The sequence below is a fragment of the Embiotoca jacksoni genome, unplaced genomic scaffold (genome assembly GCF_022577435.1).
Source record: "Embiotoca jacksoni isolate LCO1_2020_lvr unplaced genomic scaffold, fEmbJac1.0.p SCAF_8, whole genome shotgun sequence".
NCBI lineage: Eukaryota > Metazoa > Chordata > Actinopteri > Embiotocidae > Embiotoca > Embiotoca jacksoni.
This window is the reverse complement of record NW_027185436.1, coordinates 1,313,526-1,341,493: the sequence shown is the minus strand read 5'-3', so window position 1 is coordinate 1,341,493 and position 27,968 is coordinate 1,313,526. Positions and strand designations below refer to the sequence as shown.

The 27,968-nt window shown below is 39.9% G+C and overlaps 2 protein-coding genes across 2 annotated transcripts; both read left to right on the top strand.

The window, feature by feature from the left end:
* Positions 1 to 781: 781 nt before the first annotated feature.
* Positions 782 to 4,255, top strand: dmrt3a (doublesex and mab-3 related transcription factor 3a). Its single transcript, XM_069178499.1, is given in 3 exon segments — positions 782 to 868; positions 871 to 1,384; positions 3,167 to 4,255. Coding segments are annotated over 3 exon segments (1,623 nt in total). The 3' UTR covers positions 4,189 to 4,255.
* Positions 4,256 to 14,074: 9,819 nt separating this feature from the next.
* Positions 14,075 to 19,036, top strand: dmrt2a (doublesex and mab-3 related transcription factor 2a). Its single transcript, XM_069138364.1, has 4 exons — positions 14,075 to 14,194; positions 14,990 to 15,404; positions 17,194 to 17,296; positions 17,694 to 19,036. The coding sequence occupies exons 2-4, from the start codon at positions 15,033 to 15,035 to the stop codon at positions 18,797 to 18,799; spliced, it is 1,581 nt and encodes a 526-aa protein (XP_068994465.1). The 5' UTR covers positions 14,075 to 14,194; positions 14,990 to 15,032; the 3' UTR covers positions 18,800 to 19,036.
* The last annotated feature ends 8,932 nt before the right edge of the window (positions 19,037 to 27,968 follow it).

The window sequence follows — 27,968 nt, the reverse complement described above, 5'->3', positions numbered from 1 at the left end:
CCTAATCATCTAAGTTATGTACGATTGTGTAAAAGGTGCGAAGAAGGCAGCGTGCGTTTTGTCTAAATGAGGTCTGATGGCCTGTGGGCCTGCGCACAACGGAGCAGGAAATGGAGATAAATGGCCCGACTTTTATGAATCTAAATTAAATTATGGACAATTCTTTGAATGCTATATGGAGTTATTTCCTTAAAAAAAAATAATAAAAAAAACGAACCAGAGATCAGCAGCTTTCACATCAGCTCTGATAAGGTTTTGATTTTCAACAACACTTGGAATAAAAGTTTACACATAGCCTACTTTAAAACAGAAGAAACTGATGCTGTTTCTAGTTTAAATGTCATGTCTTCAAACTGAATATGAATTTAATATGTGCCAATAGAACACTTGCCGGTGCGTTTTGCCTTTTAACCATTTCAATGTTTTAATGGTTGTTTCATGACCTTTTCTAGGATCATTTCCGGAGATAATGAGGCAGGTTCCTTCTGATAACGATGCAGACTAATATTCATTCATATACAGAGTGCTAAAGTCTCTAAAACACGGACAATTGACGGAGAGCACATTTGTTTCCATTACAAACCAAAATGTGTCCCCCTCTTTTTTAAGGGGAACTCTAAACGTGTGAATCTTACAGGGAACCGGGAGGTTATCTGATTCTCACTGGCAGGTTTTCTTTTCGCCCACTTCAGCCTCGCATGGAAATGATTTGAAGCGTGCAGCCGCTTTAACGCGACTGACAGCGTTTGGTTACTCGTCTCCATAAGAGCGTATTAGCCTGATGCATATCTGTGCTGTCAGCCGGAGGAAAGGTGGATCCTCCACTACAAGCCAACACCTCTTATCCTCATCCTGTCATGCGTGTAGCAAAGCAGCTCCATCTCTCTGAGTGCTGCTGCTGCTGCTGCTGCTGTTGATGACAACACTCCCGCGCCGCTTCGACTCTCCGCAGATGCACCTGGAAAACACGCGGCGTCTGACAGAATGAATGGCTACGGGTCCCCCTACCTTTACATGGGGGCTCCGGTGTCCCAAACCCGGGCTCCTCTCCAGAGGACCCCCAAGTGCGCGCGGTGCCGGAACCACGGCGTGCTGTCGTGGCTCAAAGGTCACAAGCGCTACTGCCGCTTCAAGGACTGCACCTGCGAGAAATGCATCCTCATCATCGAGCGGCAGCGCGTCATGGCGGCGCAGGTGGCGCTCCGGAGGCAGCAGGCCAACGAGAGCCTGGAGAGCCTCATCCCGGAGTCCCTCAGAGTGCTGCCCGGAATCGGCATATCCGGGGCCGGCGAGGGAAACCTGGGAGCCCCGCCAAGAACAGAGGAGCTGGAGCTGAGGTGGAGCAGCTCGGAGCCGGTGCAGCCCGGAGCACAAACATGCCCAGGTAGGAGAGGGAAGAGCGAGTTTCGCTTTCTCAATAATTATTCTTATATGATGGGATACAATAACAAAAGGGCCAAAGCTATGGGGGTTTTATTCTTTTATAAAAAAAAAAAAATTTAAAAAAAACAATAAAAAAAAAAACAACGTTTCAAACTATATTCTACCGTGCAGGCTGGTCAAAAATAAAATTAATATCTACATTTTAACAATCATACTTGACAGTTGCCTACCTATTTTATAAATTGTTTTAATGGTTTCACACAAACGTGTATAAGGAAATTATTGAAAAATATATTAATTATTGACGGGTCACTGCATTTTTAATTGAGCAAATAGATTCAGAGATTATGTTCGTTTATCTGCTCAGGTTTTGGATCATATCAGTCGACGAGTTTAAATGTCATTGCTGCCAATTTCGGCTACATCATTAAACATATAAACACAAAAACATTCACATTTTCCTCTGAATGAAGTGGCACCTTCACTGACTCTCCTGCGGAAGACCACTTTTTTCTTTGAAACACAGATGACAAAATGAATTCATCTAAACCTTTCAGTATCAGGCAAAAACAACAACAAATAAAATGCTGAAGGTTAAATACAATCTTTTGTTTCATGTCAGTTTTACAAAATGATTTTAAAATGTATTTATACTTTTTAAAATTTGCATTAGACATGATCATCTATTTCTAGCAATAGGCCCATTTGTAATAGACAGGTATTCTCATCGTATATTTTTTATTTGTATTTATTAAATATACATTTGCCATAATTGTTTTTCTTTTTCTTCCAAAAAAAAAAAAAAGAACACAAAAATATCAAACAATTAGACTAATGTCAATTAATTTGATCATATCTGGGACAAGATGAGATCATTTGGAGGCACAAAAACCTTTGATTTAATTTGTTTTTTCTTGTTTCACGTTATGGAATTTACACATTTTTGCGATTGTTATAGAAAGGCAGCATGCTCAGTGTTCCTTCCTGCTGGTGTCATGTAATGTAACCCCCCCCCCCCCCACCCCCCAGCTCCATGTTGAGCCTGGCAAACGGATCTGAGGGCTTTAAAAGATTACAGTAATCAGCGGCGGACAGGCCCAATCGAATATAATCGCCATATTTCTTGCAGGAGGTCAACTTCAGATGAAATGTTACCGAGCAACAGGCGACGTGTTTACAAAACGTGGCCAAAAGGCATCGACGGGAGATTCTTCACTGACACACAGTCAGCACTTTGTGTTAACAGCTTTGGGGAGAGAATCAAATAAATCCTCATACATCGCTGCGTTGACAAGCTGGCAAGCGATTATGTTGCGTTTCCTGTCGGAGGCTCGGAGCGGACTGACTGGTTCTAATGGGAGAGAAGTTTGCATTAAGAAGTGAAGTGAAGTGAAGTGCGGCAGAAGTCAGATCTCCAACTTCTGTGATGACCTACAATAAATCAAAACCGTGGGTCAACAGAGCATCGGATAAATTCATTCTTGTTGTTTTTTATATTTGCATGTCACTTTTGATTATGTTTCTTTTTTTTATTTTCTGCCTATTTAAATGCCATCCACACTTTGTTGTGAAGAACTGATACCTCGGCTTTGCCTGCTCTGTCTGTTTGACCCAATAACCCGACAGGGATGTAAATAACACAACCAACGCTTCCTAAAGCTGGATTTGGACCCAGTGATGTTTGTTGTGTCCCCAACACGTGTGTGCGTGCCTCTCTTAAAAGCAGAAATGTGTATTTCCCCTCCTGTGTGTCTTGTTTGAGTTTTCTTTCCTTGACTTGCAGAACCGACGGAGGACGGTCCAGATGAGGCGTCAGGAGGGGAGAACGGAGGCAGCTCCAGTGAGAAGGAGCAGGACCCGGTCAGTTCTCCGGAGGGCTCCAAAGCGAACTCCTGCTACACCCCGGAGCCCCCAGAGACCCCCTCCCACCCGGAGGAGACCCGCTACAGCGTCCCCAAAGCCGTCAGCACGGAGAAGGAGGCCAAAGCCGAGAGTCCTCACAAGTATCCCGCCAGCCCGGCAGAGCATGGCGTCCTGATCGAGGGCCTCGCCGGCTCCATCAACCTGCCCTTCAACCTCCGAGCCAACCGGCCGCCGCTGGAGGTTCTCAAGAAGATCTTCCCCGCCCACAAGCCTCCTGTCCTGGAGCTCATCCTCCGGGGCTGCGGGGGGGATCTGGTGGGGGCCATCGAGGTGCTGCTGTCCAGCCGGAATCCTGACGGGAGCGCGCATCCTCACGCCGACCCTCACCCGGACGCGTTGGTTCTGCCTTCAAACGGACACCTGTTCGAGCACACGCTGGGCTCCTACCACCCGGTGTCCTCCTCCGCCAAGTGGTCGGTGGGCTCCGCTTTCCGGGTCCCCGATTCTCTCCGGTTCACATCCGATTCCGCTTCGGGCGTGGTGTCCACTGGCGCTCTGGGTGTCCCCCTGCAGCACCCGTCCTTCCCGCAGCCCACGCGCTACCCGCTCATGCTGCGCAACTCTCTGACGCGCAGCCAGGCCAGCCCTTTCGTGCACAACGACGTGACTCTGTGGAATACCATGGCTCTGCAGCAGCAGTACCAGCTGCGCTCGGCGGCACAGTACGTGTCCCCCTTCTCCTCTGCGGCCCCCGCGGGCCCCGGCAGCTCCGTGTTCCGCAGCTCGCCCATCCTTCCCTCCAGACCCTCCGAGGAGCAGCGCATCGCCATCCAAGAGGAGAGCTGCTCACTGGGGCCCAAACCCGGCCTCTACTCCCCCGATGAGGAGTACGAAGAGCGCTCTGACTCCGCAGACTCCCGCATCCTGAACTCATCCACCTAAAACAAACACTGATGATGGCTGGAGAACCAAAAAAATGTGTCATTGTGACTTGGACATCAGTGGGTGTGAAGCGATTTTTTTTTTTTTTTTTTTTTTTTTTTTTTTTTTGGTGTGTGTCTTGTTTGAAATGAACTGTGTCGAGCAATCACGCTTTGATAAGGTGATGTTAATCCTCTAACATCACCCTCGTGCTTCCATGATGACACTGGACTTAAACGGATGAATGTAACAGACTGTGATCACTTATTATTTTGAAAGTCCTTCAGCTATTTCCTGTAAGCATGTTTAGTACTGTGAACGCCTCTGCTGTAACGATCACTGCATGTCGGTATGCCAAATAAATCTGAGTAGTCCAAATGGATCAGGTTGTTTTCTTAAGTGTTGTTGGTTCAGTTGTGAGTTTTATTATTTAATTGACTTGTTTACAAATGGCTGTGGTTTATCCATAAGGGTTAAGTATATTTTTCAAAGATCTTTAGGGAATAATTGGCCAAAGAGATTTTTTTGCGTTTATTATTCTATAATCATTGATGATTTCAAATGGGATTAAACAGCAGAAGCTGCAGCATTGCAGTTCACCAATATCAGTTTATTATAACAGCAGTTTTATGTAACTATGTTTATGCTTTAACTTTAAATTTATGGTAAAACTTTATGTTAAATCCCCTAAATAGAATTTACAAACAAATATTTTATAAATGGGCAATAACACAATCTCTTATCATATTGTTATTTGTTCATACACTTTAACATTCATTTAGGGATCACAGGAGGAATAATAGACACTGCACAATCATTTTTCCTATAACCCATTTTAAATGTTTATTTCTTATAGACACTGAATAAGGGGACTTAAAGTAAAGTGTACAAAAATACCATTATTTTCATTCTGCTGTCAGAGTGTAATAATCAGCAGTAGTAATTGGCTGCTGGAGGGATTTGCAGCTACTTATATAAAGCACTGGTCCAATGCATGCACACGAGTTATATACATTCATATTTTTACTATTTGAAATTTTAAGATGTGCAAAACTTTCTGTTTGCTGATTTCAGTGATGGGAGTGTCTTGTTAAAAGTGAGTGAATGAAGTAACAATGAGAAGATAGAAGGAAGGTGACATTCTGTCAGACCTGCCTGAGTCACCTGCAGCTATAAAATCCCTCAATCTTAGATGACACTGCTGTAATCTGACTGCAACAATTTTTCTAGAGAATATTCAGATTTAATGTTTAGCAGTTTCAGATGTTGAATATTTCTCTGCACTGATTCCATCAGTCTGAAAAAGGCTGCGTCTTTTTATTCACTGGAAGCAAGACAGAAAACGAGATTACGTTTAACGTGAATCTTTGGTGACCTCACATTAACAGTCATTTTTATCATCACTGATTTATTTAACCTGATTTCATCAGCACTCCTTCTGCCAACATCTGAAGCGTTGCAGCTTTTTAAAAAGTCTCTAATTCACAGGACACCATAATTTCAATTTTTTTTTACATGTAAACACAAGAAATCAAAACCTCGCCAAGAGAAAATATGATAAAAATGTTATTAACTGGAGACATTTGATTGATGCAACAAATATAGATTGGAAAAAAATTATAGATTAATATTTTGTGGCTACTTTACTTTTCAATAAATATGCACATTTGTTGAGACTTTAAAACATACTCAGTCACTTCCTTTTCAATAATCATCCATTCAGTCTGCTGATGTGAAAATGTGAATTGTGTATTTTCATAAACCACAACAAAAGTCAATTAATCGTTTCTTTTCTGAGATATCAACTGGTTTGAGATCTTTCTAATCATCATCTGAAAATGAATAGTTTTCTCCAATGAAAAAGTTTTTTTTGCTACATAATACAAATTTACAAAAGCATAAATATCAAGAAAAGACTAAGGTAATAATGTCTAGGTGAAAATTTACAAATACAACATAAAATACTAAAACACACATGAATACAATGAAAGAGAAACCATTTTGACTTCTATCTGGGGCCCAATAAAATGATACATTTTGATACGTAAGGCTTTTTTGTAAATCAAAATAAATATATAATAATTCAAAACTGCAGTAAATTGTGGGGTGGTTTAAAAGAAATATATTTGTGTAAAACGTAATTGGTGAGTATTATTAAGTTATTAAATATGAATTATTGTTTTCAACTCTATATAACTAAGTCTAACATTGCTTGAGGTCAGGGTTGGCATAATTGAATTATTAATATCCAATCATAAAAATCCCCCTTGATAAAAGATTAGATGTGGTTGAAGACACCATCACATGTTCAACTGTTTCTCTTTCTGTCTGGTAAAATCAGCATTGAATCTAAGTTTTATAATTCACTATAAATTTCATTCATGATTCTAAAATGTGCTTCTTTTGCTTTGGGTGGTGTCAGAGCACTAACACTGTTTTCTATGAGAGAACACTGTGGTGTGGAAATATGTATTTCTTTTTTTTTTTAAGGGTGATAGAAAACACTCTTTAGAGAAGGAATACAAATAAGGACTGGCTTCAGGAACATAATATTATTCTCTAGCACATGTCCGATTAGACTAAAGCCTGAGGTCATTGTAGTCCAATGATATTAACTCTGTCATCATTAGATGTGACAGCTGACCTGTCCAGGATGGACTCTGTTCAGGATATAGATATATAGATAATGGATGAATCATTAGATTTAAAAAAAAAAAAAAAAAAAAAAAAAAAAAAAAAAAATCTTCTTCAAAAAAGAACAGCTTCTTCTTTATAAGTATTTCTGTTGTTCCAGATTAATATATAATAGGGAGAGAAATTATATCTATAGTGAGTTCAGTAATAAAGCACTCAATGGTGAAATGTAAATAATTTGACTCAGTTTCTTCATCCAATATTCACATTTCAGCAGAATTTCTCCACCTCTAAAGTCTTACAGTGACAAAGGTGCAGAACCTCATTTAATGTTGGTTTACAACATCCATAATTATTTGGTTCTCTGCTCCCGAATCTGTTTCAGTGTCAAGTTCCAGTCCGTCATGATCGCCTCTCATGTTTAAACCGTTCATATGCTGCCATCTAGCGGTGCCGATGATAATCAAACCTCCACATCCAGCCTGCGGCTCCAGTGACTGAAGATTCAGGACCGAAACGTTCGAACCAGGCAAAGTTTGGCAGGAAGTGAAACAGGCGGGAGAGTCCTCAGCAGTTTGAATTTTGAAACATAATTACAGCTGATTAAGCTTCTCCAAACAGCAAATGTAACCAGGACCAAATCTGTAAGAACCAAAAACCATCAGAATGACTTATTGTCGTTTTGACAGCCTTTTCTGTTGCGAGGAGAAGAACGTGTTTTTTTTTTCACAACCCTTAAATCTCCAGGAACGTGAATCCACAGAATTTCTGTTCCAGAAGAGCATCTGATCACTTTTCCTCCAAGTTTTAGACCCGAGAAATAAAACTGTACCTCGCTGCATAAACAGGAAGTCCTGAAATGTAACTGAGTAAATGTACTGAAGTACTCCACTACATTTCAAAGGGAAATATTGAACTCTTAGTGCACTACATAGAAAACATATGAGGAGTTCATGAAATATGATCCACAGATTAAACGTCCCACAAACAGAGCTGAAATTAATGGGCCATTAACCAAAATATGATTGGCTTTGGCTTAACTTTTTTTTGACAAAACAATCAACAAAATAAACAGAAAAATGTCCTTAGTTGTTAGTTTAAAATTCAACTACATCAGTGAAATGCTCACAATAATGAATAAATAATAATAACAATGTGAAGACTCTACGGGTTGAATTTAAGACTTTTACTTTTAATACTTTGAGTTTCCTGATTATACATATATACTTCTACAGAAACATTTTCTTGTAATATAGATTATTTTAAAAGTAGCATATAGTACTTTTACTTAGGGTGAAATAAATGATCTGAATACTTCCTCCATCTATGAAATTTGATTAAAAAATAAACTGCCAACCCTGGTTTTTTAGCAGAATTAATTAGTTAGTTAATTGATTGGTTAATTAATGAATCCCAATGATCGATGACTCATTTATGAAGTATAATATGGAATATTTTGTCAATAATAAATAATCATTTGTCAAATTGTCTGATACATTTAATGTCACTGTAAATCTAATAATTTGAGGATTTTATTTGTCAAAAAAGTGAACAACGTGAGGTAAAACTCTTATGGATCAAACCATTGTTGTAGTTTTTGAATTGATTATAAAGTTGTTGCAGAACAAATAAGTAGCTGTAATAGTGAGAAGGCTTTTTGTTCTGGTTCTTCACTGTTTACTGGCTGTAGTCTGCCTCCCAGTGGACAACAGGGGAATGACAAGTTATTCATCACGAGGCCTCAGTGAAGGATACTGAAACATAAGAAAATTCACACCAGGCTTTTACTTTTTAACATGGAATACATGAAGAAACATGGACATGTGAATCTAAGCGATAGCCTGCAGGTAAATTTGTAGGCATGAATTAGATTACTAAACAAGAGCATGATCGGGATTTTTAAAGAAATGAGTTTTTCTGTGCAAAAACTAAACAATAATAATCATTTTTGACTGTTTTTTACATTCAAAACTTCATGCATTTGAAATTCACCTAAATAATGTTCATGTGGAACAAAGTAAATACTCAGAGAAGAAATTCAATGCACACTTTTCCAAAGAAGTATGAATTTGTTCTCTTTTTCCCCAAATAAAATGTGTCTACCGCCCCATCTATGACCAATAAATCATTACATGTACACGGGTGAATGAACTGAAAACAAAGTTAAGCTTCAGTCCACAAAAAACAGATAAACATAAAAGCTGTGGATGTGACGTGTCTGACAGCTGGAGGACACGTCCTCCTGTTTGTTGCACATTAGCCATGAGAGGTCGAGATGTCAGACCTCTTAAGACAGAGACAAATGCCGCCCCGCCTGGTTTTGTATTCAGCAGCATGTGTTGTCGGTCCATCAGAGGCTAATTAACATAACAGGATCCCCAGTGATCCCACCCTGCTCTTCTGTCTATACACAGCTCCTGTTACATTTTACGGCCTGCACAGTGGGAAACTTCCAACAAGATGCTGTTGTTTCAATCAAACCCCAAAGTAAACTGGACAACATGTGAGAAAGTGTCTGTCTTTTCCTCCAGCTTGTTCCCATTAAAAGGATCAACCTAATATCAGTTAAAGCTTCTGTGCTGATCTATTTTGTCACACTTGACCCCAAATAAACACTGAGATCTAGAGAAAAACACCGATATGCTTTCAGAAATACAAGCTGTTAAACACGTGCTTCAATTTTACACAAAACACTTATTTTATGCTGTTTATAACTAGAATTGTTTTTGTGACTGCATGTCCATCTCATGTTGGATTGAATCTGCTTCTTTTTTTTTACTGTGTGTTGACTTTAGATTATTTTAGGACAGAATAAAACCAAACCACTTGAGGAGAGAGTTATTCTTTCAAAACAAAAAGATTGTTAAAAAATGAATAAAATAATAGTTACAACCTTTGTGCAGTCAAACAATAGGCTATATAAGATCACTGTAGGTTTGTTATTGGTTAACACAAGCACAAAATGTCCTCTTATTTTGTTTTTGTTGAGAATTTCCATTGCACTCATATCAGGTACATTTACATTTAATGTTCATTATTTGATGATAAGACAAAGTACATTTAAAGTCTTTATTTCTGACTTACTAAATCTGAAATCAGACAATCCCCAAAGAGCATCCTGTTGGAACAAACAAGATCTGAGTCATTGTGATAAGGATTTGGGAAACTTCCCTAAAAGATCCATAGACGTCTTTTTAAAACACTTTCCCATCAAGCAACACTTGAAATGCTTAAAAATCAAATCCAAAATCCTGGAAAACAAAGATCCTCAGACACCTGTAGCGACCAGGAACTTGTTCAAGGATCCCTGGAAACCCTTCAGGGATCCTGAAACTCCAGCAATGAGTCCTAAATAATGCCTGGAATCCATCCGAGGATCCTTGCATTTACAGAGCAAAGACCTCTGAAATTCCTTCAGTAACTGGAACCCCTTTAAAGATTACGGAAACTCCCAAAAGATGTGTGGACCCTTGCAGGGACCCCTGAAATTCCTTTAATATTTTTTCAAAGATCCATGGAAACTCCTCATGGATCAGCAGACCCGGCAAATACCCATTAAATACTGTTAATAATGACTGGAACCCCTCCAATGACTCCTGGAACATCCTTAAGGCTCAGACCCCTTTAAACACCCCTGAAATTCATTCAGTAATGACTCCTGGATCCTGGACCCTCCTCAAGGTTCCCTGACTCTGCAAGCAAATCTTTAACTCCTTAAACAACTCTTGAAATCCATTCAAAGAAAAACCTGAAAACTTGTCTGGAAACGTCTCAAGGATCCCCCGACCAATGTGATTACACGTGCAACTATTACACCTGGAATCACTTCAAGGACCCACTGATACTCCTCAAAGCTCATCAGAAGGCCTTGAAGCTCGTTCCCTTTTAAAAAAAAAAAACACAATGAAAACCCAAAGATCCACGGGAACCCATTAAGAATTCCTCATAGTGCACTAAAACCTGAAATTATACGATAAAATGCCAGGAACTATTTCAAGGATATCAAAATTACAGATTCCAGACCAAACAAAGGGACCCACATTTTTTAATTCAGTCTGGAGCCCATTCAGTCAGTCAATAACTGTATTTGTTCCCATGCAGGGGAACAATCAGTTGTGCAGCAGTGGGATACATGCATTGAACAAACATTCGAGGATCCACGAACATTTCCCAGACCCCTCAAAGATTTCCTAAAAGTCCTTGCTGGAATTTCAAATATCAAAAATGTCAAGACTTTTCACAGCACATTCTTGAAGGAAAGACCTCTGACAGGCTGCACTCCTTCAGTGAAGCCTAAAACTCCTGGATCCCTGGAGCCCCTCAATGACCCCTGCAAAACATTTGGGAAAGCAGAGAAAACCTGGAACCACCTTGAAAATCCACCTTGAGATCCTCTGGAACCTCTTTTAGACCAACTCCCTGAAACCTGCAACTATATAAAGGATGCCTGTAATTCCTTCAAGGGACCCTGAAAAAAAACAACTAAAAACTTCTGGAAACCCATTCAAGTGCCCGTGGAGACCCCCCCCCCCCTCCCCCGCCCGCCCCAATACTTGACCACTGGCGGACACAGACAACACATTTCACCTGCAGGGTCGAGCTGTGCGCGGATCCTCCTGTCCGACCGTCCAGCCTGCTCTCAACATCAAAGCATTCCTGGTGTGGAAACGGCAGCCCGGGCTGGCTGCTCGTAACCTCCGTAATAAATTAAGACGAAGTGGCAAATAAAGCTGCACCTGCAGGCCTGACGTCTTCACCCTCAACACATGGAGGAGCCGTTACGAGTCGGTGTCATCATCTGGACAAAAAAAAAAAAGAAAAGAAAAGAAAAGAAAACCATGAGGAGGGACGATTTTTAGAAAGCAAAGGTGAAGCTTTTCTCATTCAAATTACCATCTAAAAGTCTGGAGCTCCAACGCCGAACATTTGGGAAGCCGACACAGTCATAATAAAAAGAACAAAAGTCTATTTATTAATACAGCCTATGTAGAGACTTATATTCGGACCTATTAGCCTATTATATATAGGCTTATATTGTAGGCCATATTTGGTTGTTTTTAAACATGCAGAACCGAAAAAAGGCCATAGCCTATCATAAAACACATATTATAGTTATTGTTATTTCATGAGACAGAACAAATAAAAAAAGTTAACTGTCCATTAAAGAATATCTCTAAAATCCCCTCGAACCTCGCCTTTACTGTAAATATAGATACATCATTATTTAAAAGAAAAGGTCACCGAACTGATACCACATCGTGCCTGTATAGGGATATTATAATGATAATAATATGAGACTATTAGTTGTTTCTCAGATAAGCCTCAATAAAAATACGACTAATATTAATAAAATAGAAGTTAGAAATTACATAAATTAAAAATATTAGGTCCGAAGCAAAAGCTTTAACATGATTTATGTTGGAAGTCTTTTTAATTCAAGCCTCTGACACGTCAAAGACACGCGGGACAAAACAACCTGAGCAATCTTTGAGATGCAAATCACCCGCGACACCATATTCATAACTATTCTAACTTCACTCCGCAGCGGATAAACTTGGACCGACTTTTCCAGGCGGCCTGCGTGAGTCTGTATTGTGTTCTCGTCAGTTCCCGTGAACGTCAGTTGACACTGAGTAAATGCTACTCGTCTGTTTTTGTCTCTTTGAGTCAGCAAACAAAGAGCCCGAAGGTAAACTGGTAGACGTTCCTCTTTTTAAATCCATCAGTCATCAGTCACAGCGACAAAAACAAACTGCGCACACAAATGACGCAGAGATACAGTACCTCCTGAATTTAATCTAAACTGCTCTTTTTTTTTTAACTCTCTGTACAGTCTATTTATTAAATTGATAATTAAGCATTTAAAAATAACTAGAACTAGGCTATATATTGTTAAATAAAGGCTGTGCATGTAAAAGGAAAAATACATTTAGGATTTATTTTTTTTATTAAAGATTAAACAATCAAAAATATAAAGTAGTGTCATTGGCTTTTCTTGTTTTAGGGTCGAAAGGGAAAGTTTTGTTTTGATTTGTAATGAAGGTTACTGGACCAGATATGATCAGTCAAAGGTTAACTTATTGTGTATTACAGGTTCCTTTCACTTGCGTCTTGTTTTGTGTCCTCTTCCACATGCTGACATAACGTCTTTTCAGGTATGATTGTTGTGAAAACACAGTAATCCTCCTCAGTTAATTCTGTCATGAGGACAGACTGTAACAACCTGCAGGACAGTTTCATCACCTGTTTTCCTGCTCTGTCACTTTAATACTTTATGCACGGTAATCGTTGTAATATTCCTAAAATGATTGTCAGTATCATGAAATATCTGCGGGGTCATATCCTGCTGCAACCTGCAACTTTGAATCCTTCATCTGTGTCTGACATGTTGTCATCCACATTTAAATACATTTCAGAGTTGACTATGAATTAAAAATGAACATATATATTTAGGAAATACACACAAACCCTGACTTGAAAAGGGCATTTGTATTATTATTATTATTTTTTTTAATCTTTAATTGAAAGATAAATTGTGTCCTATAATTTACTTGTGAATAAAATGCCCTGCAACATAAACCTTTGTGAATACAGATTGGAAAGATTTTACAGGAGAAATGCCTTGCAGGAATATAAACTATTATAAATTAAGATTTCTGTTGACTTGACAAGCTGCTTTTTGGACCATTTATTGCTTCTGATTAGGTGTCATTGATTAATAATGAATCGTTATAGACTTTCTACTTGTTCAGTCATCAAAAAAGTAGCCTATAATATAATAATAATAATAATAATAATAATAATAATAATAATAATAATATAATAATATAGCCTATAATTTAAAAGCGATACATTTCAACAGTAAAAAAGATAAAGAAAACACTGAGGGCTGACATATCTTGCTTTTAGATTAGCTGATTAAACTGTGGTAATGAAAATATCAAATTATAAGTATCATAAGTATTTTACCCTGGAAACCCCCTGAAGGCCGCCAGTGTGCCGTGTAGTTTAACAACAAGTACCTATAGAGACAACCCTGCGGAACACCTTTGTCATCCGGCTATATTTATAGGAAATGTAATCAAAAATATTCCTGGCATTACCGTCCCTGACCGATAGGAGGACACCGCCCACCCCGGATAACTGCTCGGTGATCCTATTGGTCAGTGGATGTTTGGAAGCGGCCAATCAGAACGCAGTGCGTGCAGCCCGAAGCGGTTCATAGCCGTGTCACTCAGTGTGCGCGCCTCAGAGGAGAGTTGGACCCGTTCACTGTGCGACCTTCATCCATCCGCTCAATTAGCAGCTAATTACAAGCTGGAGTCTGGACTGTGACATTCATCACAGCGTAACGACGTGGGCAGCGCTTCCCCACTCCGCGGGACTCAAGGAGGTAAACTCAGCTCTTCTTTCACGTGGTTTTTTTTTTGTGTTAGTTTACACTTCAAATTAAGGCGTGCAAGAATAATATTTGAATACATCTTTAAGAGCATGCTACTACTGTCTGAGGTTTGACCACATCAGTGCAAGAAATAGCCGAACCTATTAAATACCACCTACTTAACCCGAGAAACGATGAGCGACATGTGTGGGCTGATGGAGCCTCGCTATATTATAGGCTGAATGAAATATTGTAATGCTTCTTAATGTAATCCATTTTAGGCTTCCAATAATATAAATTGATAGAATATTTGCTCAGGATTAATGGGCTACGGAATTAAATGAAAGTTTCTCTCTCGTTGAATTTTCAATATATTCTTAAATAAATTGCAGCAATCATTGATAGCGAAGACAACACATAAGACGGTATGAGTAAAACCGTTTCTGTTTATTTTGGGAAGACTTCGCGCTTTTATTGAGGACATTTCTTTGCATAACAATAATTAAAACAATAACGATGAACGTTGTGTTAAAATTCATGAAAGAAATGTAAACTACGACCTATTTAAGATTGGTTATGGGATTCTGACTATTTAGACAGAATTAGTTTTCTTTAAAAAAAAAACCAACAACCTCAAATTAGGTTATTCTTTTTATTTATTTTTTTATAATTAATGTTAATGAAAATGATTGCAATTTGGTCTATTAGAGCTTCTAAGTCATTTAGACAGGATATTATTATGTTGAGTGATTCGTTTCCTTTTCGTGGCATTCTGCTACAGGTTTAACGATTCACATGTTTCTCCAGATCATAAACCGGGTGTGAATCCGGCGGAGGACCTGGGCAAGACATGGCAGACAACGCCGGGTGTGAGTTTGAGATCGACGTGGAGAGCCTGGAGGCGGAGAGCGACGACCTGGCGGAGTTGTCCAGCCGCCCCGGCTCGGCGCCACTCGGCCCGAACGCCTCCGAGGACGACGGAGACGGCAACAAGAGCGACGGCAAGCCGGGCCCCGGCGGCGCGTGCTCCGGTGATCAGAGGAAGCTGAGCCGGACGCCGAAGTGCGCGCGCTGCCGCAACCACGGCGTGGTGTCCTGCCTGAAGGGACACAAGCGCTTCTGCCGCTGGAGGGACTGCCAGTGCGCCAACTGCTTGCTGGTGGTGGAGAGGCAGCGGGTGATGGCGGCGCAGGTGGCCCTGAGGAGGCAGCAAGCCACGGAGGTAGGCCCGGAGAGGGTGAGGGCGCGGGTGCGTGCAGTGCGTGTTTTATAAGATCTAAAGGCTGGGACCATGAGGAGAAAACGTTGATGAGTTCACGTTCTTTTATTCAAACGCAAAGTTTTTATTTATTTGTTTATTTTAACTTCATGTAGAGCAGTCAGCTGAGTCAGTACTCCCTACCTGCCAGTTCAAACATCAAATCCAAATCCAGTCAGGCGCCTTCTCAGACTTGATTTTTGCATTTGGAAAAATGTTCAGAAAAACGGGAAAAAGCGGATAGCCAGAACATGCAGATGCGTTTCTTTTCTCCACTGCTTTATTGACTTTGTGAGTCCAGTGGCTCTACACTTCATCTGTCCATATTTCAGCTGCTAAAGAGTGGAACATCCATATCAGGACGCTGTGAAGCATCCATTCAGCAGTTTAACATAGTCATCTTCTCACATGTATGACAGTAAATTACCTTGTTATCATTAGTCATGGCACTTCCAAGGGCACTTGAGGTATTTGGTCTAGTTCCCAGTTCCTCAGATTTCCCTTACACTGACATGTGGCCTCTGAATCTGTGTGAGAACCTGACTGCCCCTCTATTTGTTTCACTTCATTTCATTTCTTGAGTCATCTTGCAGCCATACCTTAATTTGCTTAGGCTATAAATGCTGTTGTGTGTGGCTACACATTTTTGCCTATACAAATAAGCATCAAATAAATAGCTCCTTTTGTTTATTTGGCTGCACTGATGCAGGCACGACCATAATATTTATAAAAAAAAAAAAGAAAAGAAAAGCGGAACAATTTCCCTTTAAAAACAGCTGTTTGTGGATTTTTAGCTGGGAAGATGACATTCGATGATGACTGGCGTTCTGTCTTCACATCATGTTTTTAAGACGTGCGAAAAAAAACGGCATGGATTCTTCCAAAGTCAAGCAATATTTTTTGTAATTTATGTTTCCGAGAAACTGAAAGCTTTGAAACTTTGTTCAGGCACAGGTGATCAGATTCAAGTTAAGGTTCAGTGTTCAGCAATGAATGTATCATTTAGTTTGTACTTCTGTCTGCTTTGTTTCACTGAATGAACATGAATGTAAATCAGTGGTTTTCAAAGTGGTGTCCAAGCAACCCAAAGCAGTTCTTGTTGTTCCAGAAAAATGAAGAAAGAAATATTTGTTTATTTGTCCAAATGAAAAGGATTTATTAGCTCAATTAGGGAATTTAACAAGAAACAAACAAATATTTTGGATCGTTGTGTTTCAAAGTCTTCGACATGCAAATATCTCAGAACATCCGCTGTTAAACAGCAAACTACGTCTGCTGTGGTATTTTACAGATGAAACCAGATGAGTGTTTCTCTGCTTCTCATTATTTGACTGAACTTTTGCTGCATATTGTTGTGAAACTATAATAGTTTGAAGAAAGTGAATCAGGATTAAGTGTGTAAATGTCGAAGATAGTATGTCAAAGCATTTCTTTTTCACATTTCTGTATCTTTAAAAAAACATAAATGTCTCATGTTTAACAAAGTTAACTTTAAGTTAATTGTTAGGGACGAATCTCCCAACAAACTGCTGATCATAGTGATCCAGCTTTAAGCTATGAAGACAACTTTTATAATGGTAATAATAGGAAACCGTGTTAAGAGCTATATTTTGAAGTGGAGTAGTAAGATGTTGGCTTACTTTATCCATCTTGGACCTCAGCTGTGACAAATCAGATATTATAGGGGCTGAAAAAAACTTCCCGGCAGCACTTTTTAAGTGTTATTTTTGTTTGGTTTTTTTTGATTCCTCAGGATAAGAAAGGAATATCTGGGAAACAAATTCCAGCGGAGAGGAGGACGATATATCAGCGACACATTCGACCGTCTACGATGCTTGCCAAAAGCATCCTCGAAGGTAGCAATGCAGCAGATCAGATTAGAAAGAAACATTTAAAACAAATCTTTTTTTAGCTTCCCATGACTCTTCGTCTGTCTCGGTTTAATTCTGATAAAACCTTAGTAAGTACAGAGTTCTGTATTTTTTCTTAAACACCAAAACACTGATGAGGACGAACTGACATCTGTAAGCAGTTCATTTTTTTAGCATGCAATAAATTCATAAAACATGCATAGATGGTTTTACTACTGATTCTAACTTGCATCTGTTTATAAACTGTCCAAACAAGAGTGAAAATTGTTCTTTTTTGCACGTTTGTCAACGTGAGAATTTCTGCAGACATGCTCCCAAAACACATTGAATATCCTAAAATTTGAATGAAATGTTTTTTTTTTTTTTCGTTTTTTTACAACAGGATACCGTCCGGTGCAGTCTGATCCATTCCTGGCAGCCAACCCGTCTCTTCCTCCACCGCTGAGCGATCGCATGAGGAAAAGAAGAGCCTTTGCTGACAAGGAGCTGGAAACCATCATGCTGGAGCGGGAGTACAAAGAACGAGAGCTGATGGAGAACAACCAGGCGGCCGCGGGCCCGCTCCTCTTCCCTAACGGCATGGTCCACCACTCCGCTGAATACAACTCCTACAAGAGCGCTTACTCACCGACGGCGCAGGTCGAGCCGCAGCCTAAAGAGCTGTGCAACTTCCTCGGGCCTAACTGCCTGGATCTGAGCAGGCAGTACCCGGCAGGCTCTGCCAACGTCGAGCTCATCTCCTCCAACGTGAGCGTGGCCACCACCTACCGCCATTACCCGCTGCAGCAATCACGGGGCGGCTTCATGATGTGGCCCCGCGGTGCAGCTAACCTGGGTGACGCTCTGCTCTACCAGCAGTGTCTGTTCAATGCCACGGCAGTGCAGAACATGAAGCCAGGCGCCGTGTGGGAGCCCAAAGTGATGCCTGCTGAGAGCCAGCTGCCAGAGCAGGAGGCTGCGGCTGCTATGGCTGCTAAACTGGAGGGATCCCGAGCCGCCGCTCTGCAGGACCCATCAGAACCTCAAAGGGCTGATCCAAAACCTCCCGGCGTCACCCAGGTCGGGCAAAGAGAGTGCTCAGCCTTCTCTCCACCAAAGAGGAGCTTTGGACAATCCTTCCCCAACAACCCTCACTCCCAAAACTCCAGCCAAGTCCTGAACAAGCTCAGCAAGGACAATGCGCGGCTTTCCATGAAACTCAACTCCTTTCACTCCCTCATCCAGCACTCGCTGAGTGAAAAATCCAGCGGCGGGTCCGGGCCAGAGCTCAGAGCGCCGTATTGCAAAGAGCTCTTAGAGGAGGCAGCCCGCAAGTTCAGGGAGGGCTCTGCCAAGGACATTCAGGCTGTGAAAATCACAGACAGGTACGCCAAAGACTTTCTGTTCAAGCCTGTGGGGACCAAGATGGCATCCAGCGACTCTTTGTCCTTTTCTGTGGAAGCCATACTGAAACGACCCACGCCTGCCATGAGTCGAGCATTCCATTGATGTCCACTGAGTGTCTTTTCTTGCACTATATCATCAGGTTTTTCTCACTGAGATGAACTCTGGTTTTGGGTTTTGGGGTCAAACGAAAACAAACACATGCACTGCATCAGTTTGAAATAATTTTCTCAAGGTAATATTTATGTACAGTGTATTATATTTTACATGTGCATGTTTTAATAACTTTATTGTGTAGAGTATTTAAACATTATCCCGATGTTTTCCTCACGTCAATAAACTTTATAAGACTGAACTCTTTCTGTAAAAAGTCTCCGATTTCATTTTATTCTCAAGTTATGACACATTTAACTGTGAACAGGTTTTTGTTTGGATCAGAAGTTCGTCTGCACCGACGTATAAATTACTGTGGTTGCACTTATCAAAAACAGCTAAAAGTATACAGGCAATTTTAGATTAGACCCTCTCAATGCTCAAACACAGGGAAAACACTCGTATACTAATATCCTTATGGATTTTGTCAAAATAAACATGCACCAAATGTTTTTTACCCAATTTTTCATGGTCCACTATTCAAAACTAGTTAGGTATTCCTTTAACATACTGTTATAGGCTGTTTGAGTTCATGTTCAATTTTTTTTTTTTTAATCTCCCATACAGTTTGAAAATTCAAGTTCAACATGTTTTGGGCACATTTAAATAAAAAAAAAAATATATGATGTGCTGTTTTGACCTAAATTTCAAAATGATAAACCAGTAGAGACAATAATTTTATCATATGTTCAGTAGAAAGTGAAATTAAACTACAGACTACAATCCTACAGACATATAATTTTTTTATATTTTAATTATTATAAACTAATGCGGAGACTTTATATTGAAACCTGACACAAGTATAGGAATAAGTGCAGCGCAGTTATATCCTGCTTCAGCAGCTTTAATCTTTCTTCAGAGTCATTCATAATTCATTGGGACAATAAATTACATTACAGTATCTCATAGTTCCCTGCAATAGTTTATTAAGTTGTTTCAAATAAATGTCACATTTAAATTTCCATCACAAAATAAGCAAAAGCTGTAAAACGCTGCAGCCTCACCGAAAACGATTAAAGGAATATTTCAGAATTGTTTTTATGATTTTTGTATTCACACAAAACACATAAATGAAGTGTGAGCGTGACAGAGTTGATGTAGACTAACTACACTCTTCAGGGGTTGAAACATGATACCAGCCCGTAAATCTGGGAGCAGCATCATCTCATCTGTTCAAGATGCGTTTCTCCACTCATTCCTTTCCAGTTACGGCCTCTCAGTGTGTGTGTGTATGTGTGTGTGTGTGTGTGTGTGCGTGCTGAAAGACAGCTCCGAACACAGTTTTCACTTCAGCTGCAGAACACTGATCCATGCAATAATGAACAAGACAGGAGGTTTAAAAAAAAGTTACTAATCTCTTCTTTCTGGTCCAAACGTTCACATTTCATCGACATGAATCTGCAGCCAAAAACCACTCCGCTCTCTGATAAAAGCAGTAATTTCCTGTTCCAGTACACTTTTTTTCTTCTTCACTCTTAGCGTCTTTGTCAGGAGGAGACTGAGGATGTGCGCTCACTCTCTGAAGTCCTCTTGTTGCTGCTGTAACGGGATTTGGCCTGATGATGACGTTTTGTGTCACCAGTGAGGGATGACATCACTTTAAATAGACTGTGGTAGCACTGCTTTTTTTCACTGTATGGCTGTGGGCATGTTTTGCTATCTTGTGAGGACCATCATTTTGGCTGGTCCACACTTGATTATAAAGTTATGTTTAGGTTCATGTTTGAGATGAAGCATTTAGCTGTACTGGTTCGCTTCACAAGAAAAGAAAGTCATATTTCTACTAAATTTAAACAGTATTAACTTTTCATTATAAGTTTCCTCGTTAATTATTTCTCTTCATAGCGGAGCTTATTTCTTACTGCCACTGGTTTGACATATTTATCCTAAACTACAGAATACTGCAGCTGCAAAAATCTGAAATGTAGGTGTTAAGTCATTCCAAAGAATTTTTAAAGACATTTGGAAATGTGCTTATTCACCATCCTGCCAAGAGTTAAATGAGAAGATCAATACTCTCAGATCAATGCCGTTTATATGAAACAATCACTTTGTGTTTTTGGTCATTGTTAGGTTGCCATGCAACTGGCGGAGACTCCAGAAAGTCCTGTAACCTTCTGTAAAACCACAACTTATTATTACTTTAGTTTTTGTACAGTATAACAAAATTTTTTTTTCAGCAAGCTATAATTCATTTTTGAGTTTTAAGAGATGATGATGATAGGTGGATTTTATTGCCTGGGACAAAGTGTTTCCATCTCTATGCTGAATGAAGTTAACAGGCTGCTCCTTCATATTTGTTGCATAGTGTGTTTCCTCAAATATTAAACATTTCCTATTACAGCTGTTCCTACAATCCTATTAATAAGCTCTCTTTTATGTAAAACTTGCTTAGGATGAATGTGAAAGAGTAATCTTAACAAAAGATACGATTAATGATGAACTTCCATCTGTTGATGAAGACTCGGATGATGTTGGAAAATATATCTAAGATTTAAGCTTTTTTTACAACTGTTTCATGGACACCTTTTAAAAACATTTGGGGGATTTTGCCACAGCAGAGTGACTGAAAGATCATTGGGTGGATTCAAAACCTTTTATTATCAGAACATTAAAAGACAAAGACTGGAACATGTCATTGGAATCAAAGGAACCTCAGACTGGTTTAAATCATATTCATCGGTTAGTTTTAAGTTCTTTCATGTCAACGATGACTCTGCACACAAAACCTTGTCTTGGAGTTCCACAGGGTTCTTTAGGATTGATACGTTTCACATCATACACGCTTTCCTTTGGTAATATTACGAGGAAAACATTGCATACATTTGTAATGCTATGCAGATGACACCCAGCTATATTTATCTACAATGCTAACCTCCCCTGTGTTTATTGTTTGTTGTTTCTCTATGCTGTTCTTCTCTCTCTCTGCTCTACCCACATGCCAACCCGTCGAGGCAGATGGCTGTCGGCCTCTGAGCCTGGTTCTTCATGAGGTTTCTTCCTGTTAAAAGAGAGTTTTCCTTCCCACTGGCGCTCATGTAGATATTGTTGAATTGTTGGGTTTCTCTCTATAAGGTTGTAAAGGTGCTGACCCTACTTTGTAAAGTGCCCTGAGATGATTTATATTGTCATCTGGTGCTAGACAAATAAGATTAAATTTGATTCTATTTGAATTGGGAACGTTGCAGTTACATGGTAAGATACGCCACCAGCATATAAAGCATCCTGTAAGTTAGTTTGTCAGGTCACCGTGATGCTTAATATCATGTGTAATTTTAAACATGCTGCTTAAACAGAATACAATACAACACTCATTCATGGGTGGGACGCATGGACCTGCTGTGAATACAAACATCATTCAAACTCTTTTCTTTTGGAGATCCAAAATGTTTTAAATATCAAGTTTAATTTTGAGGGAAAATTTGCACAATAGCGAAAGAATAACTCTATTTCATCAAAAGGTGCAGCCATAAAACATTTAAGGTCGAAAAGTCCTCAGTCATCATATATTTCCTGAGGAGCAAAACAGTTTTTTCTGCCTAAAAAGGCCCTTACAGTGAAACAGGAGATTACAAATGACTCTTACAAACAACATTTATAACCCCAAAATATCAAAACTTGAGATGTAACCAGAGCACAATGGAGACATTGTTTTGACTATGACTTCACAATGTGTGTGTGTGTGTGTGTGTGTGTACATGAATGTGTGTGTTAGCTCTGAGAGCAGTTGGCTGTGGAGCAGAAGGTGACAGTGTTTGTCTGCACTAACCGTCACTGATAAGTATCTGCTGAAGTCCTTACTCGAGTCTCATTCCCAAAGTGTGAGATTTAACATGTCAGCAGAGTGAACTGGGTTGTTGACTCCCCCCCCCCCCCCCCCCCAACCCTTCCCCCCCTGCCCCGCCTGCCCCCGCTCCACTCCCCTCCACCAGCCTCTTATCACCAGTTGTAGTTCACACAGTAGCATTTTGTTTAGGGTAAGCAGGTGTCGTTTGCCATTTCGAGACTTCAGTGACTTTCCTTCATGCTGTGATGTTGGGAAAAGAAAAACACACACACACACACACACACACGCACACGCACACGCACACACACACACACACACACACACACACACACACACACACAGAGCACTCTGGGAATACAATCTTTCGTAGCTCTTGTTTCAAGGCTCAGAGACAACAGCACAGAGGTCACTGGGTGTGTTTGTTGCTCGTACAAACTTATGTGGATGTGCTAAATGTCACGAAGTTGCACTTATTCAGCACTGAAAGAACAATACTGGTTATTTTGCATACTTATCAACATTATTACATTTCTTGAGTATTTGTGGGAGGCATTATTTTTTTCTGTTTCTTTGTTCAGCTTGCAGTTACAGCAGCTGCATATACAGCTAAACATCTGATGACTGAAATTCCGCACTCTGGGATTAACAAAGTCTTATCTTATTTTATCTTAATTCCTGCTGTGTATTTTACATTCTTAAATTGAGATGATATGGTCAGAAGTATACTACATACTGTGTGCATGTCCTGGAGGGGCTGATGATATATCAAGTTATATATCAGAGTTCAGAACATGTTCAGAGCAGTGAAACAGGAACTTCTCATCTGTGAAATGCTTTTCCTCGCTGCTTTCAGAATCTCTGGGCTGCTGCAATATGGCAGCATCTCATAAACTGTATCTGTGTGTATGTTGATGCATGTCTACCGAAACCAACGATGGCTGAACTAACTCCAGCTGTTGCTAATTCTGTGTGAAGATGATGAACACAGTAAAACTATATACCTGATTATTAACATTGCTACTTTGATCACGTTAGCATGGGAAGTGCATGCAGAGACCCACATCCTGCAGAACAGCTCAGTAGTCACTGAAATGAATTGAAACAAAATAAAATGGTGTCATCGTGTAGAGCGGACTTCCCCTACTATGATACAACAGCTCCATTCTTCTCCTGCCCTGCTGCCCACATAGCATTTGGCTGCCCTGCCAGTGACTGTGTGGTGGGTTTATTGCTTTATCACCGCCAGAGTCGTCTCAACCCGTAACACACTCACACACTCACACACCTACAAGCCCTTCTCCAGGTGTTAAACCAAGCCATCCGTCCCACTGTTGCCGTTGTCACGCCAGAAACTCTCAGCCCATCTGATACGCTACAATCCTTTGCACATTAAGAATCTATTAAGCACCACAAACTCAAACACACACACACACACACACACACACACACACACACACACACACACACACACACATACACACACACACACACACACACACACACACACACACACACACACACACACACACACACACACACACACACACACACGCACTCATGGAAAAATCACACGGTGGGTTATTTTGACTCTTGAAATAAATGGCACATGCTGTATTTTGCATTAGCGATCAGCGGGCGTGAAGGAAAGGGTAGGATCTCTATTCATTTTCACCCCTGTTGTTTCTCTCGGCCTGTACCAGCAGCAGGGAGAGGAACACCAGCCGGTCCCTGCATTTTTTTCCCCAGCACCTTGTAATCCAATAAGAAATGTGTAGCTCTGCAGCTTCTTGACAAGTAGCTCCCACTTAATTACCATGTTGTCTGGGCTGACAGGCCGATGGGGGCAAAAGGCTGGTGGTTTGTGGGTTGAGCGGGAATATCCTGAAAACACATAGACATACATCCACACACTTTAAATGTATGTCCTAAAATATTATTTCAACACATATTTTAGTTTCAGTTGTTCAGCCATTTCTTGGTTGTGCAGCGGAGACAGAAAACAATCTTGCTGGTTTAGTTTAGCCTAAACAATGATATTTATCGTTGCATATATTAGCACACTTGCTAATTTGGAAGTACAATAGGAAGATAACAACATTTGGTGGGTAGAAGTAAGAGCACAAATAATGGCATTCCGATTTTTCACATTAGTTCTCAACCTTTTTATGACTAGACCAGGGAAGCCAAGTTCATTGGTGTTTTTTTTTTTTACCACATAAAAATAAAGTGTGTAATGTTGACCTCAGGCTATAGTGTTGAATTTGCAGAACATTTTCTGTTTTCTCCAAACGTTTGCTCAAACTTCACCAAAATATTTGATGGTCCAGCTGACGTAATCAGAATGATAAGTAAATCTTTTTCGAATTTTATCACAAACAATTTGACTTTTATAAACTTTACAAGTGTGAACAATAAAAACGACTTGTTTTGCAGATGTCATATCATTGTGTTAAGTATAGAAAGATGAAAGTTGTAAAGTCTTCCCAGTGGCGAGATCTGTAAATCACCCTTCTTTGGGGATCTGAAGGTTTGTGCTTTGAATCCCCCTTTTGATGAGTTATCAACGTTGATGCGGTGTGATTTGTGTCTTTTATTGCTTGAAACTATGTTAACAATTCTAAATTTCCAGCCATTTCACATTCCAAACTTCAAAACATTACAATAAATCACCACCATGGTCTGCAGGGCAAAAGGTTTTTCAGGGCATCTTCTGCATTGTGACAAAACTTTGGCTCACTGCAATCTACGTGCAATTCAGAGATCCGTCACGCTATTTGTTAAAAATATGCAAAACCAATTGACATGTATAACTCCACCAATCTTTACTCAAATGCTACCAAAACTGACACGGACTTTCTTTCGATAACAGGGATCATTTTCAAAGGGGTTCCATTAGTCTGCAGTGATATTAAATATCTTCCTGTAATGTGTACTGTATGCACAACATTTTCTACTTCCCCTAATTTCACCGACCGTCACAGGACCAGCACAGAAAGACAGAAACAGACATGCAGGCTCGCATTCACACCTACAGGTTATTTGGAACCAATGACCCCCGCTCAGTTAAGGTTCCAACCAAGCCCCACCTTCACCTTCACCACCCAACCCTTCGCCTTCTGGCTGTGAGGCAGCACCGCCATGCTGACATCATCACTTCAGCACACCTTGCATCGTCAGAGTGATGTGTGATCTTCTTCAGACTTTTATCACCAATATTTTGTCTTTTTGATGCCTTTGAACTGCAAACTAAGAAAACCACCCCTTTTTGTCTTTCCCTCAATTTACTAGATGGTTATGCAAATACATGTCTCCCCCGTGGCACACTTGATAAGTCACCTCTTGAAGATCCACGGTTCGAATCCCCTAGTGGACAAGTACAATTGGTCAGCGTTGTTGCAACGTGTGCATCTCGTTTCCTTTCATGTGCTTCTTGTCTTCTGCCGCTTGCAAGTTGCTTGGACCACGATCATTACCGCTTGCGGTTATATTTCTTTATGTTTTAATTCATATTAACTTATTTTAGCACTCTTATTGTGACCAAATCACAAATCCCCAGGTTAAGAACCACTGTTACTGCACAGTCCAGTAGACACAAGCGAGTGCCCAACTGCAAAGCTTTTTGATTCTATCGTGTTTGTGTCATGACAAGATCTTGTTCATCGAGGACGTCTTCTTATGAGGCCAGACAGAAAGACAACATGTTAACATCATGCTCACCCTCCTGATCCTGGAAGTTTCATTGAATAACACACATTTTGCTATTTGTACGTTTTGGGTTTTTTCTTTTATTTCTGATTTGTTCACATGTCACTGCATTAAAGGTTTTCTGTTTTCTGTTGACTTATTAGCTGCTGACATGATTGAAAACTAATGGTTTGGTTCTGAACTAAGGATCTATTTAGTCAGTTGTTGGTGTCGCCGAGATTTTTCCCAAAGCACACTTCCAGGTCTTCTTATTTTTCTTGTTAGTGTCCTTATCAGTATGATTTATGACGCTACAGCCTGCCCTGCTAAATTGCGTCTGTTAAGTGGCAATACACCATAAAACCACTGAAGATGGGTTCTATAGTTTATAATAACATATTTTTTTAACACATTAACAGAAGCACCTCTCATATTGCTTCACTAAAGGAGACAATAAGAAAGAACTGCAGAAATACCTTTAAAAGGAAAACATGGCAGATTATGCACACCTTTATCTTTATCCGTGGGTTTTTCTCTTGTATTACTCTGACAGATATTTCTGTAACCTTATACAGTGCTTTGACTTGCCCAAACACAATCAATAAAAATATTTTGTCATGAATCAGTCAATGCTACGATTGTATGGAATGAATATTGTACTGATAGAATTAAACTACTTTCACTTTCTCAACTTCAGGCCTCTGGCCAGATGAAAATAAGATTTTTGTGATTTCTTTTACAATAAAAATTTAAACAAAAATTAGATTCTGCATTGTCCCTGCTCAATAAAAAAAAAAAAAAAAAGTTTTGTTGCTACATTAAATATGAATGTATGGAGCCCCGGAAGTGTCACTCCAATATTTTTTGGAGAGTTACTTTTGCATTACCACCTTGCAATAAAGTGCTGAGTGTTTCCTTTAACTGGAAGCGCAACTGAACTGGACCATCATACTACTGTTTGTGTGGACCAGAGCAGCTGAGTACCAACAGACATAAGGAGAGAAAAATGAAAAGTATTGTGAGACAACACAAACATATGCGAGGTAACACAAAAGCAGTCCTCAAAGAATTCTTTGCATGACTCACTGAAGGCTCCATATAAACCTGATATCTTTGTATTGATTTAAAAAGAAAAATCTGCACTGTTTTCTCCAAACTTACAAGTCAGTGCTGTTTCATTGGATAAGAATTTAATTGGTAAGAGACATGTTTGTTTGTTGTTTTTGTGATCTTGAGACAATAATGTTGCATCTTTTGTTTACAGCACAGCAGGAAATGATAACTGTTGGATGTTGCAAGATGCTGAATTGGAAAATAACCAGATAATCTTTACCAGACAATAAACTGACACACACTACAGTAGGCTGATTTCCTTCTGCCTATTCTACACATCTGTACCTTTAATAATGGAATTATTTCTGCCATTAAAGCAGCTTTACCATCAATTCGTTTTAAACCTAAACAGTTTGCGGTGTTTATACTCACACTCCTGACAAGTCCAACAGTGATACAATCTGTCCATTGCTGTTGCCCCCTCAGGGTGGAGAACAATTATTTCTACTGAAAGCAGCTGTGCTCTGTCTTTTGTTGTTTCAGTATCCTTTAGCTTCATCCTGCATTTCTGATCACAGTCGGGGAACAAATACTTTT

What these genes read in the sequence shown, in the direction of transcription:
- dmrt2a (XM_069138364.1), top strand. Translation starts at nt 15,033, where the DNA reads ATGGCAGACAACGCCGGGTGTGAGTTTGAGATCGACGTGGAGAGCCTG. An exon ending in GGAGGCAGCAAGCCACGGAG is followed by an intron (nt 15,405 to 17,193) that starts GTAGGCCCGGAG and finishes TTGATTCCTCAG; the next exon opens with GATAAGAAAGGAATATCTGG. An exon ending in TGCCAAAAGCATCCTCGAAG is followed by an intron (nt 17,297 to 17,693) that starts GTAGCAATGCAG and finishes TTTTTACAACAG; the next exon opens with GATACCGTCCGGTGCAGTCT.